We start from the raw sequence: 14,996 nt of genomic DNA on the forward strand, positions 1-14,996 counted from the left end.
CAGCAACCCATGCCAGGACAGCTGACAATAGCTGCCCTTGGCAACTCTAAACTTTCTATTGACCTAAAAGTGGGTCATCATGGCAAAAAAATGCAAAGTAGGCCTTTTCCATAAAAGATGGCATGGCACAAAAAGCACAGGTGTAAGTAACAGACGTGATGATGGCGGAATATGCTTTCAGGGTGCTGGTATCGTGCACACTGGCTCACTGTTACACAGTCATGACTTACAGGGACACTTGAATAGAACTGAGCCTTCGGTAATGTTTGTAAAGCCGTACTTTTCCTGCCTTTACAGATCAAAATGTCTGCTCTGAAAAAAGGCCTTTTCATTCATAAAACTGAGGCATGATATTATCAGATATCACAAGCAGTATATGTATGGCTCACAGACTCAGAACAGGTGTACAGGATTAGCATCAATCAGCTAATGAACAAAGCATGCTGAGGGACAGGAGGGACAAAGCCCTGTGATCGACTACAATCAAATAGAGTGCAGCACAGGAAGAAGGAGAACCAAGACAGGAAAATAAAAAAGTAGCAGAAGAAAACAACCGTAGAGAGAGAGAGAGAGAGAAAAAGAGGAACAGAGGAAAAGGGGACATAAGTAGCAATGAAAAGAGCATCAGGGGACAAAACATGAGGTTAGACGACCTCTCAATAAACCAATCAAAAGCTGTTTCCTGATTGCTGGTAAGAGTTGTATTAAAAATCAAGACCCAAGCCACTACATTCAAATGAAACAGATGAGCACCAGTTAAAAACCACCATGTCACGTTTTTAATTTCAGAAACTGTAGCAATGAAAAGGTAAAGGTAAGGTATTTGGTCATCCAGTCAAGTAGAGGGAGTTCGGGAGGCTTCAGAAAGCCAAGTATTAAAAACTGCATATCACATTAAAGAAAATGTACCTCCAAACCATAGAAGATCTGTGTTCAACCATATCACTGAGCATTTACTACATCTCATCATCTGTAACCCCAACACAGAGACCATCACCATCACCCCAGCAGATGCGCGTTGGGTGGGGGCTTGGTGGCTTGGCTACCTCATCGCTGGGGTCATCACCCTGCTCTCTGCCATCCCTTTCTGGTTTCTGCCCCGCTCCCTTCCCTTATCCGGGCCCCAGGGCCCAGAAAAGTGCACACCAGAGCAGACAAGTTTCATTAAAGATCCTCCTCATCTGAAGCACAAGTATCCTGCAGACGAAAACACGACTTTCATAGAGATGGCCAAAGGTGAGGATGAATTTAGAGGTGGTCATTTAAGAAAATGATTAAATGTTTGTACTTGTCAGAGCTGGAAAAAATGTTATCTGGAGGGCTATTTGGAAGAAAACATTTGAATCATAGAGGAGATTCAGATTCCATCAATGGTCTCTGTGTTCATAAATATTAATGTAATGCATATTTTCTAAGTCTATAAACATAGTGGCTTTAATTTCATCCTACTGTCACAAGGTAATTCTCTTTCACTTACCATTACCTTATTTAGATTGAAAGGCAAACATCATATCATAGCAGTAATCAGATTGTTACAGCCAGTAGTCACATAAGGACACATTTCCCAACATCTTCAGACAGGTGTGTTTCAACTCTGATTTTTTTTTTCTTCTCTACAGACTTTATTCCAACCCTGCGGACTCTGCTGGGACACCCTGTGTATCTGATCTATCTGTGTGTGACAATCATTCAGCTGAACTCTCTTATCGGCATGGTCACCTACAAGCCCAAGTACATCGAGCAGCACTTCAGACAGTCTGCCTCAAAGGCAAATTTTCTCATGGGTACGGCACTTGCACTGGCAAATAAAGTCATAATTAAAAGGTCCAGCGTGTAGAACTTAGCGGCATCTAGTGGTGCTGTTGCAGAACTGAAACTTCTCCCTTGTGCCAGGCATGTAAGAGAACTACGGTGGCCAATGAGAAAACATGAATGGCCAAATCTAGAGACAGTGTTTGATATGTCCGTTTTGGGCCACTGTAGAAACAAAATGGTGGATTCCTTGGGAGAGGACCTGCTCCATATGTAGATATAAATGTCTCATTTCCAAGGTAATGAAAAACGATTCTTAGTTTGAGGTGATTATACACTAATAAAAACAAAGTTATGAACATTATATACCATTTTTGCCAATACATGCCCCTAAATCCTACACAGTGGACCTTTAATTTAAAAAAGTGTATATTTCAACTGGGAAAACATACAGACCTAGTGAAGGCTTTTCAGCTCGGTTCACACTAGATGAAAGAAAGAGTTCTCTGAAGTGCCTAGTTAGCTGAAATTAATTCTAGTGTCACCATAGACTTTAAAGTTTACACATTTAACCTGTTTATAATTCCATAACTAATCTCAGTGTATCCACAGGTCAGCATTGTTTTCCTAGTTACTTTGATGTACTTTGCATTTGCTGAATGAAGCAGAAAAAGATCTTTGTTAAAGGAAGGAGAACTGGGTCGGGGTTCTAATTCAGCAGAGCCTACTAACCGCCACAGCTGCAGAGACCAGAGCTTTGTGGATATGAAAAGTGCTTTGCATATGAAATGAAATTTCGAATGAAGTTGATAACATAAGATGAAAGTCCCTACGTACATGTGGTCTCATCAAAGGAGATGCCTGCACTGACTAGACTGGCTGCATATGAAAGAGAATGCAATATTAGTGACCAGAGCAAATGACATGGGTGTAGATAAAAGACCATGTCTTCACATTGATGTTAAATGAAGGTGTAAGAGAAGAGACTGAAAACATAAAAAAGCAGGGATCTTTTTTGATCAAGACAACTTGGAATTTTTTTTATTTCCTCCTTCTGGGTAATGAACAAGTGTGAGAGATGTTGGGCAAGCATAGATACTGTATTAAATCATATTGTCCATCTTTGTTTAAATCCAGATTAAACTTTTGAGTCAACATTTCATTTCACTTAATATTGATCTTGCGTTCTCTGAATCTTAGGTGTGATCAATATCCCAGCTGTGGCGCTGGGGATGTTTTCTGGAGGTCTGCTGATGAAGAGGCTAAAGCTGAACATCATGGGAGCAGCTCGGTTTGCCTTCGGCACATCTTTGATCGGTTACATCCTGTCGCTGTTCTTCTTCGCAATGAGCTGTGAGAATGCCAGGGTAGCTGGTGTGACACTGTCATACAACAGGTGAGTCATAGAAAAGAACATGGTGTGTTCAGGATACTGTCATCAAATTATATTATTATTTCAAACTCAGTACACCACAGTACAGTTATCTAACCTTACCTTAAATGCACCTCATGTCTTTCTGTTATCTGGAGTGGTACATTCAAGTACATCTGGTTGGAAGTTACGATGCTTATGATATTATAACCCTAGTTCTATAAGCATAGGCATAGCCCTCTGCTAGACTCTATGAATATTACTCTCCTTCAAACACGACCACATATTTGCCCACTGAAATTTGTATAAATGTAGCCGGCCAGTCAGGACATGCCTATCTGAACAAGTGCGGAGCCCACAGTTTAAAGCAGGCATATGGTACGCTCTTTAGCAAGTGGCCTAGGAGCAACAGGGTCCCTAGGTGGAGGGCTCTGCCTGTACTGATAGAGCTAGGGTTACAATATTGTAACCTTCGCTCTGTCTCATACAGGCTCCGCCCTCTACTGGACTCTTTGGGTACAGTGGGTGGAGCCCAATGAATGAACGCCCTTGCGCGACATAAACCCAGCCACACTGATCCTGACCGGCTAAAGCTTAGTTGCCATAGCCCACCTACTTCTTCATAACCTCACACACACCGCAGCAGAGAATCAGGGGGCCCCAGCCAACTCAGGTGTGAAGTAACCGAACTGGGTAGAGTCGTGGCCAAACTTGCAGGGGTCAAAAGATGGGCAATATATACCCTGCATGCCAAATTTTCAGGGTCATCAAGGGGCATGGAAACATGTAGGTGTATCATGCCCAGAGTGGAGTCAGGTGCAATACATCTGACACACACCCAACCCTTTTCACCAGTCCTGTGTCATTCCAGAGAGCACAGACCCTGAAAAGGAGCCCGACATGTCCAAGAGAAAGAATCGTATGAATGGACACTGACACCGTTGGCTTGAAAGAAGTACTCACAAAGCCATCTCACAAGGGGTTTCTTGGATAGGACCTTACACCATGACCAAAGCACACAAACAGGAGTTCAGTGCATCTGATTGGGGCCGCGCGTTCAACATGACATGCCAATGCACCAGCTGGGCAGAGCAAATTCAATTGCCCACACTGAAGAAGGATTTAAAAAAAAGGATAGCTGACAGTGGTTATCATTGTCACCGCACAGCAAGAGGGTTCCTGGTTTGAACCCTGGGGTGGGGGAGCCCTTCTGTGCAGAGTTTGCATGTTCTCCCTGTGTCAGTGTGGGTTTTCTTTGGGTACTCCGGCTTCCTCCAACAGTCCAAAGACATGCAGGTTAAATGGTGACTCTAAATTGTCCGTAGGTGTGAATGTGAGTGTGAATGGTTGTCTGTCTCTATGTGTCTGGCGACCTGTCCAGGGCGTTTCCTGCCTCTCGCCTAGTGTCAGTTGGGATAGGCTCCAGCCCCCCTGCAACCCCTAACAGGAGAAGCAGTTATGGAAAATGTATGAATGAATGAATGAATGAATGAATGACAGTGTTACGCCTCCTTATATACTGTAGGCAGATATTTGTGTAGGCATGTCCTGATTGGCTGGTTACTTTTATGCAAATATCAGTGGGTGAATGCATGCTTGTGATTAGAGGAGAGTACTAAAAAACTAAGATTAGAGGGCAGAGCCTGTGTAAAAAAAAAAATGCAACGTTTTAATCATTAATGTCCAATATCATCAATCATAGCCTCTAGAGATAAATGAGGTCAATGTAAGATGAGTTAATGTTCAACTAAGAGTGAGAATGTGGACTAGTATCTAGGCAGGATTGGCAACAAATGGGCATAGGTTTCCATGGGGGCCACACATGAAAGAACAGCATGAGAACTGTAAACAGAACAAGCAGGAACATGTAGACTGCTGTTACACTGAGGCAACCAGCAGGTGACCACAAGCTTAAATCCAGCCAGAAGTAAAATAACAGAGCAACAAAAATCCTGTGAGTGTGTGTTTGCCCAATGCACCGCTGAGTCTTAACTGAGGTTCAACAGTACACACATAACAACAGACTAAAAGCAGCCCGTGGATGCTCACCTCACCTCACCTCACCTCACCTCACCTCACCCATATCCTAGTTTGCCTACACAATCTCATTTTTAATTTGACATGTAGAAATGAAAGCAACAGTGAAAATGAAAGAATACATAACTTTCTCTAAAGATACATTGTCTTATTTTTCTTCTGATAATGTTGCTTCAACTATTACAAATTTCATTATATGCCAGTATGTAACGGCAAAATCAATAATTGCCTCTGATGCGTACTTTCTTCTCACTCTCTTCCTCCCAGCATCGATACGATATCTTATGATAAACACTCAGTGTTCACAGCCTGCAACTCAGACTGTTTTTGTTCAGCGAGTGACTGGGATCCAGTCTGTGGAGAGAATGGCATCACATATGTCTCTCCCTGTCTCGCTGGCTGCACCAGCTCTGCTGGCTCAGGGAAAAACACAGTAAGTTGACAAGGTACTCAAACTATAAGAAATAATACACATGGAAAATCTATTTCTGGCATTAAATACCATACTATAGAGTGATACAGGGATGATGTTTTTTTCTAGGCTGATGTGGAAGTTAGCCTTGCCCTGGTTTCCTCATGAAAAAGCCAATGGGAGTTTTCCATTGGATTTTGAATTAGTTCTGTGGCAAAACAAAAGTTTATGATACTTACACATTTTGTTCAGCAATATAATTTTTACAATTGAACGTAAATGCAATTGCTAGAAGTAAAAAGCTTACGTTAGGCTATAAGCAAACTAAACCACGGTCACACGACTGATGTCACCACCACAACAAGGCTGTAAAGCTGAGTTTGGCGTTATGACATTCAGTAGTCTCATTTAGCCACTTGTAAGCAACCGCTTATTTTAAGACACCTAAATGCTTCAAAATTTACAAGTGGGGTATTTACTGATGTATTTTATGACGTAGCACAAAATGTGTAAGTCTCTTAAGCTTGTCTTAACCTCATTTCAGACAACTAAAAGAAATTAATTAACAAAAAAACACTTCCTTTGTGTGGGAACCGGGAGTGTAAATTTATCATCAAATATTAGTCTGTATTCTGCTCTATTAAAAATAAAATGAAACACTGGGGCGGCAGTAGCTCAGTCCATAGGGACTTGGGTTAGGAACTGAAGGGTCGCCCTGGGCACTGCCGAGGTGCCCTTGAGCAAGGCACCGAACCCCCCAACCGAACTCTGACATCTCTCCACTTTGTGCATGTATAGGTCCTGTTTGTGCATGTGTGTGTCTTTCGGACCTGTGTGTTAATGACAAAAAGAGTGAAAAAATTGAATTTCCCCTCAGGGGGATTAATAAAGTATATAAATTAAAATTTAAAAAAGAATGTATAACTGAGAAGGTTATTCACATATCAGTCTATTGTTTACTTATTTATTCTCCACTGAATGGCATTTACACCTGTCATAATATTTTCTTTATGAATTATTTAATTTTCTTATTAATTAAACCCCATAATTTATCAGTATAGATTATGTAATTGCAGGGAGCCATGTTGTCTACTGTGCCTGGTTGGCCTCTTTTTACTGATTAACTTAATTACTGTAATAGCAGTGATTTCAGAGATCTTCAGCCACATATGTGAGTGTTTGTTTTTGTATCGCTGTGTTTATACATGTGTCTATGTCCCGCTATACATGGTCAATATGTGTGTGACTATGCATGTCTCTCCAGGTCTTCTCTAATTGTAGCTGTGTCGGTGTGGCTGGTAACTTTACGGCCAGTACAGGTCAGTGCCCTCACAAGGACGATTGTGACAGGATGTTCCCGTACTTCCTGGCTCTCTCTGTCATCACTTCCTTCATCATCTCCCTTGGGGGCACACCGGGCTACATGTTTCTAATCAGGTTAGATTTAATTTAAAAAAATATAATGAAAAATGACTGTGAAGTAACCAAATAACCTTTATTCAAACCACTACAAGGGGTCATATTATTTCACTTTTTGACTTTCTTATATACTGATGCATTGTCAATATGGGCGTAGATGATTTAAACCCATTAGAGTTTGGATCTGTGTTACTCAGTGCTGATTTCAGAAGCTCTTCTATAGCGAACAGATGTTGCTAACTGGCATTCAACTTCATTTCTGACCCACATTTGCAGCTGGTTATTGAATTAGTGTCCTTCAGTGACCTGTTCAAAGTCAGTAACATTTTTAATTTGCAGCTTTGATTCAGTTGCTTTGAAAAGAAAAAAAAAATCTTACATTTATTTACTCAGTTTTTCCAGACCTTACATCTGTCTGATTTGTTTATTACCAGGAATCATGGGATCAAGTCCTCCACAGACAATGATATGGGCCATTTATAGCTGACTTATTGTTATTGGCAATGGCTACATGTTTGTGTGTGTCTTTGTATCCGTGTGTCAACATATGTTTAAAAATAGTCCGATTCAAATCATGTGATTTCCTGAGTTTTGAATCTCGTTATGAATGGGAATAAATTATGCTCAGAATTAAAACGATGAAACCACTCTTCATTAATTTAATATGTTGAGTGGCCCAGAAGAAATGGGTCATTACAACCAGTGCTGTAACTCTCCCATTAAGTTTACTCAAGAGGATTGTGAATCAGTTGGTTGATCTCCTGCAATTGCACAGGTGAAGGATCAAGTGAAAGACACTGCCACTTTAGTATGACAGTGATGTGGCTTTATGTGGAGACTGGCTGTTCTGTGTTGCTGTGATTCTAAGTAAATAAATTACATTAATTTCTTCAATATTAGTAAATACAAGTTTAATAATGTCTTACTGATACTTTGGAGCAATTCTTCTTGGCATATTAGCTCAATTAGCTCAGGGCTAACATAATGGGCTGAAGTTCCAAATGATCAAAAGACCCCAGAAACATTGTGTGCGGGCCCTGAATGTGACATTAAATGCAAGCATATTTTAATCATCCGCATTCCATTTCAATACTTCCACTTTCAATAGTGCACATATAATACACTACTTGTGTTGCAGGCATTATGTTCTGTCATCAGTGCTTTCAGATAAAATTTGAGATTTTGGTGGACAACGCGGCAGTTTAATGTGGGAGAGAGATGGAAAAGAATTGAGAGTTTTTTTTGTTTTATGTGTGCACTTTTTGTGTGCATCCCTCAATATATGCTGGCTCCCAAAATGAACTCCTAGTCATCATAACTTTGAGGACCCCTAGTATAGTGTTTCATAAAAACTGTTATATAAAAATAAAATCATTAATAAAATCAAAAAATAAATCATTAAAAACTGGCGTAGTATATGGCTTGCTTTAAAAAAGTCATAATGTAGTATGCCATAAGAAAGGCGCAGTACATCATTTAAAAAATGTGATAAAATGTCATGCATAGTATGTCATGAAAGAAGTTACTGTATAGGATACCATTAAAATAGCATAAAAAAATTAATTGTCTAGTATGTCAGAAATAGGTAAAAAACAGTCATAGTGAGTCATGAAAAGTCAAAGTACAGTATGCCATTAAAAATGATTTTTAAAAAAGTATGCCAGAAGAAAATTGGAATAAATCATAGAATAGAATGCCATAAAAAGTGTTATAGAAATGTCATACTATAGTATACTATGAAAAATAATTTAAAAAAAAAGGTATAGCTAAAAAGTCATAATATAGAATGTCAGAAAAAAGGTTAAAAAAGAGTATGCCATACAAGTCATTAAAGTCATATTAAAGTATGCGTTAAATATGTCAGTATAAAAAAGAGTGCCATGAAAAGTCATTATAGTCAGTATAGTAGGTCATAATATATACTAACTCATAGTAAAGTATGCAATTTAAAAAAAATATATAATATAGTATAGTACGCCATAAAAAGTCATAGTATAGAATGCAATAAAAAATATCATACCAAAAAGGCCATTTAAAAAGTCATAGTACAGTATGTCATCAAAAGTGTTGTAAAATATATAGTCATATAATTTAATATATATGATAACAAAACAAAATATCATTCCATCACAAAGAAAAACATGCTATTCTGTTTTGTGTGTGCACTTCTGCTTTGTGAGCTTTAATCATATGCTTGCTCCCTAAATTTCCACTCAGTTATCTAAACTTTGAGAACCCCTGGACAAGAGGACCGATTTTTCAGCACCACAGCGACCTCTGCTGGCCAGTACTCTACCTAACATAGATCACCCTTTCTAATGAGACATTCTATAGATACAATATAGAACATCCTACTTTTTTTATCCTCAGCTTTATTCTTCCTACATCTTTATACAAAAAATAAGTCAAATCAATGAATCAATAAATCAGCCATTTATTTGTCACATGGAATTTGACAAAGTACAACTGGAGGGAAATGTGATCCCATCAGCTCCTTTAACTTGTGCACTGTAATTTAGTTCCGTGTTGCGTCTTCTTACATTGTCGGCTGCCGCTTTATTATTGTCCATGATGCCGGATGGCTCTGGTGATCCATGGTTTCTGGTTATGGAGTGATTTAACTGTCCACACATCCTGAACTCAACAAGATGACCACATGGTTGCTCCTTACACGGGCAGTGACTCTGCTCTGCAGACACCTTTGAACATCAGCAGTGATCCACAGCAGGACAGCAACCAACAACCCCACCGTCATTAAGCAGATATTGAAGAATTCTCACCTACACATGACATGCAAACACACTTGCACTTGCCATATCAACAGATGCACTGTCCCTTGCTGGGATTAAATTAGGTTGCTTGCTGTGTTTCTGTAGCTTATTGTACTTTCAGTACAATACAATCAATACATTCTTTCCTCAGTAAAAAGTTATTTGTATGTTATGGAATGTGCATTGTTTACATTCTTGGTGTACATTGGTTTGAGTGAATCAGTTTCTGATAATATTGCTTAAAAAATGTCTGCAATTTCTTTTCATGAAGGTGCATCAAACCACAACTGAAATCTCTGGCGTTGGGTTTCCATGCTCTAGCAACACGTACCCTTGGTAAGTTTCCTTCAAAACATCCTCTATCGCACATCTTCAGGTGGCTCAGGGTTAAGATGTAATTTTATTAACCTTGTTTTATATCTTTTTGCCATCTTTCTTTCAAACTTACCTGTCACCTGACCTACCAGATAGACTCCAAAATGTTCTTGTAGTAGAAGTATTTGCCGAAACTTTAGTGTTTCAGCCTCATTTGAATGTTTATCCAGACTGCTCTGAACAGTGTAATCTGTTATGTTTCAGTTCTTTGGGATGTTGTTGTGAAAATATGTCCTTGGTCTTACAGCCGGGATCCCAGCACCCATCTACTTTGGAGCAGTCATTGACACCACATGTCTAAAATGGGGCCAGAAGAGGTGTGGAGGCATAGGAGCCTGTAGAATCTACAACACGACTGCATACAGGTAGCACTCGCATTTTTTCATTTTCTGTATCTGTAACATTCATTTAACATCACGATGGACTCAGTCTCAGACTGTCCCAAAATTGTAGGATCTGTAGTTCCAGAACTTAGGTGTCTCAATTTTGTCTGAGTGGGGACGCCCAGTGTCAGTCCTCAAAAACTCCTGTAATATTGTATCGTCATGCTGTTTACATGCTGCCCTTGATGTGTACAGTATGCCATAAAACAGCAATAGTATACCATAAAAATCCATTACAAAAGTCATAGTACACTATGTCAAAAAAATCATCAAAAGAAATTCTATAGTATTTCAGAAAAATGTCATTCAAAAGTCATTGTATGGCATGCCTTAAAAGAATCAATAAAAGAAATCTAGAATATTATATCCAAAAAAGTCATAGCATAGTGTGTCATTCAAAAAAGTAATAAAAAAAGCATAGTATAGTATGTCTAGAAAAAACATCAAAGTATAGTATGTGAGTAAGAAACAGTAATAAAAAAGTTAAAATATACTATGTCCCAAAAAAGTCAAAGTATACTATGTTGTAAAATTCATAAACAAGTCATAGTATACTATGTCATAGAAAAATCAAAATCATAATTTAAAAGTATCGTTATATAGTCAAACATTCATAGAAAGTGTCAACTCAATATTATGTCAAAAATGTCATTAAAAAGTCATTACATAGTAAAATTAGGAAAGAAAAAGTCACAGTATTATTATTTTATTACATTAAAAAGCCATAGTATTGTGTGCCATAAAAAGTCATAATGTAGTATGTCATAAAAAAGTCATACTATAGTATGTCATTTTAAAAAGTCATAGTATAGTATGCCATAAATAGTTATAGTGTAGTATGCTATAAATATCATAATATAGTATGTCGAAAAAAAAGTCTTAGTTTAACATGTCATTTAGAATATGCTATAAAAAGTCATAATATAGAATGTTATAGAAATGTCATGAAAAACTCATAACAAAGTGTGCTAAAAAAAAGTCACAGTATAATATGTCATTTAACAAAACTAATGAAAAAGTCATAGAATAGCATGCCAGAAAAGTCATAGTATAGTATGTCATAAAAAAGTCATAGTATAGTATGTCGTAATTTGTTTCATCAAAAAAGTCATAGTATAGTATGTCATCAATTTTTCATCAAAAACGTCATAGTATAATATGTCGTCAACTTTTTCATCAAAAACATCATAATATAGTATGTCGTCAGCTTTTTCATCAAAAACGTCATAGTATAGTATGTCTTAAATTTTTCATCAAAAACATCATAGTTTAGTAAGGCATAAATTTTTCAACAAAAACGTCATACTATAGGAAGTTGTCAATTTTTCATCAAAAACATCATGGTATAGTATGTCGTCCATTTTTCATCAAACAAGACATCGTATAGTATGTCTTCACCTTTTTCACAAAAAAGTCATAGTATAGTATGTCGTCAATTTTTCATCAAATCGTCAGAGTATAGTATGTCATCAAATTTTTCGCCAAAAATGTCATAGTATAGTATGTCGTCAATTTTCCATCAAAAACGTCATAGTATAGTATGTTGTACATTTTTCATTAGAACTGTCATAGTATGTCGTCAATTTTTCATCAAAAACGTCATAGTATAGTGTATCGTCAGTTTTCCATTAAAAACGTCATAGTATAGCATCTCGTCAATTTTTCGTCAAAAATGTCATAGAAGAGTAAGTTGTCAATTTTTCGTCCAAAATGTTATAGTATAGTATGTCGTCAGTTTTTCATCAAAAACGTCATAGTATAGTATGTCGTGATTTTTTTTTCATAAAAAACGTCATAGTATATTATGTCATGATTTTTTTCATAAAAAACATCATAGTATAGTGTGTCAATTTTTCATCAAAAATGTCATAGTATAGTATGTTGTGATTTTATCATATAAAATGTCATAGTATAGTATGTCGTGATTTTTTCATCAAAAACGTCATAGTATAGTATGTCGTGATTTTTTCATCAAAAATGTCATAGTATAGTATGTCGTCAATTTTCCATCAAAAACGTCATAGTATAGTATGTCGACATTTTTTCATCAAAAACGTCATAGTATAGTATGTCTTACATTTTTCATTAGAACCGTCATAGTATGTCATCAATTTTTCATCAAAAACGTCATAGTATAGTGTATTGTCAATTTTCCATTAAAAATGTCATAGTATAGCATGTCGTCAGTTTTTCATCAAAAATGTCATAGTATAGTATTTCGTCAATTTTGCGTCCAAAATGTCATAGTATAGTATATCGTCAGTTTTTCATCAAAAACGTCATAGTATAGTATGTTGTGATTTTTTTTTTCATAAAAAACGTCATAGTATATTATGTCGTGATTTTTTTCATAAAAAACGTCATAGTATAGTATGTCAATTTTTCATCAAAAATGTCATAGTGTAGTATGTCGTCAATTTTTGATCCAAAAAGTCATAGTATAGTATGTTGTCACTTTTTCATCAAAAACGTCATAGTATAGTATGTCGTCAATTTTTGATCCAAAAAGTCATGTCGTCATTTTTTTATCAAAAACGTCATTGTATAGTATGTTGTTAATTTTTCATCAAAACGGTCATAGTGTAGTATGTTGTCACTTTTTCATCAAAAACGTTGAAATATAGTATGTCGTCAATTTTTTATCCAAAAAGTCATAGTATAGTATATCGTAATTTTTTCATCAAAAACGTCATAGTATAGTAAGTCTTGTTTTTTTTTCATAAAAAAAGTCGTATTATAGTATGTCGACATTTTTTCCATCAAAAATGTCATAGTATAGTATGTCGTCAAGTTTTCATCAAAAACGTCACAATATAATGTGCCTTTAGTTTTTCATCAAAAAAGTCACAGTATAGTATGTCATCCATTTTTAATGAAATCATCATACTATATCGTCAGTTTTTCCATCAAAAATGTCATAGTATAGTATGTCGTCAAGTTTTCATCAAAAACGTCACAATATAATGTGTCTTCAGTTTTTCATCAAAAAAGTCACAGTATAGTATGTCATCCATTTTTAATGAAATCATCATACTATATCGTCAGTTTTTCGTCAAAAATGTCATAGTATGGTATGTCGTCATTTTTTCATCAAAAACGTCATTGTATAGTATGCCATATATTTATAATTAAAAATGTCATAGTATGATATATCGTCAATTTTCCATTAAAAACGTCATAGTATAGTATGTCGTCAGTTTTTCATTAAAAAGATCATAGTATAGTATGTCGTCAATTTTTGATCAAAAAAGTCATAGTATAGTATGCTGTCACTTTTTCATCAAAAACGTCATAGTATGTCTTCATTTTTTCATCAGAAAAGTCATAGCATAGTATGTCGTCAGTTTTTCACCAAAAATGTCACAGTATAGTATGTCGTCAGTTTTTCGACAAAAATGTCATAGTATAGTATATCGTCAATTTTCCATCAAAAACGTCATAGTATAGTATGTCGTCAATTTTTCATCAAAAACGTCATAGTATAGTAAGTCTTGTTTTTTTTCATAAAAAAAAGTCGTATTATAGTATGTCGACATTTTTTCCATCAAAAATGTCATAGTATAGTATGTCGTCAAGTTTTCATCAAAAACGTCACAATATAATGTGTCTTCAGTTTTTCATCAAAAAAGTCACAGTATAGTATGTCATCCATTTTTAATGAAATCATCATACTATATCGTCTGTTTTTCGTCAAAAATGTCATAGTATGGTATGTCATCATTTTTTCATCAAAAACGTCATTGTATAGTATGCCATATATTTATAATCAAAAACGTCATAGTATAGTATATCGTCAATTTTCCATTAAAAACGTCATAGTATAGTATGTCGTCAGTTTTTCATTAAAAAGATCATAGTATAGTATGTTGTCAATTTTTGATCAAAAAAGTCATAGTATAGTATGCTGTCACTTTTTCATCAAAAACATCATAGTATGTCTTCATTTTTTCATCAGAAAAGTCATAGCATAGTATGTCGTCAGTTTTTCACCAAAAATGTCACAGTATAGTATGTTGTCAGTTTTTCGACAAAAATGTCATAGTATAGTATGTCGTCAATTTTCCATCAAAAACGTCATAGTATAGTATGTCGTCAGTTTTTCATTATAGACGTCATGGTGTAGTGTGTCGTCAATTTTTCATTAAAAAAGTCACAGTATAGTATGTCGTCCATTTTTCATCAAAAAAGTCATAGTATAGTGTGTCTTCAATTTTTCATCAAATCGTCATAATATAGTAAGTCGTCAATTTCTCATCAAAAACGTCATAGTATAGTAAGTCATCCATTTTTCATCAAAAACGTCATAGTATAGTATATCGTCAATTTTCCATTAAAAACGTCATAGTATAGTATGTCGTCAGTTTTTCATTAAAAAGATCATAGTATAGTATGTCGTCAATTTTTGATCAAAAAAGTCATAGTATAGTATGCTGTCACTTTTTCATCAAAAACGTCATAGTATATTATGTCTTCAT

At 36.1% G+C, this 14,996-nt stretch overlaps 1 protein-coding gene across 1 annotated transcript in view; it reads left to right on the forward strand.

Moving 5' to 3' along the window:
* LOC117259958 (solute carrier organic anion transporter family member 1C1-like) overlaps positions 1–14,996 on the forward strand; it is a 56,066-nt gene that overhangs the window by 31,630 nt on the left and 9,440 nt on the right. Inside the window, exons 8-14 of the mRNA XM_033631783.2 lie at positions 988–1,236; positions 1,620–1,784; positions 2,953–3,148; positions 5,429–5,594; positions 6,838–7,010; positions 10,035–10,099; positions 10,386–10,503. Coding sequence (XP_033487674.2) covers positions 988–1,236; positions 1,620–1,784; positions 2,953–3,148; positions 5,429–5,594; positions 6,838–7,010; positions 10,035–10,099; positions 10,386–10,503 — 1,132 coding nt within the window. The remainder of the gene's footprint in view (positions 1–987; positions 1,237–1,619; positions 1,785–2,952; positions 3,149–5,428; positions 5,595–6,837; positions 7,011–10,034; positions 10,100–10,385; positions 10,504–14,996) is intronic.

Source organism: Epinephelus lanceolatus, chromosome 4, assembly GCF_041903045.1.
Source record: "Epinephelus lanceolatus isolate andai-2023 chromosome 4, ASM4190304v1, whole genome shotgun sequence".
In the NCBI taxonomy this organism is placed as follows: Eukaryota; Metazoa; Chordata; class Actinopteri; order Perciformes; family Serranidae; genus Epinephelus; species Epinephelus lanceolatus.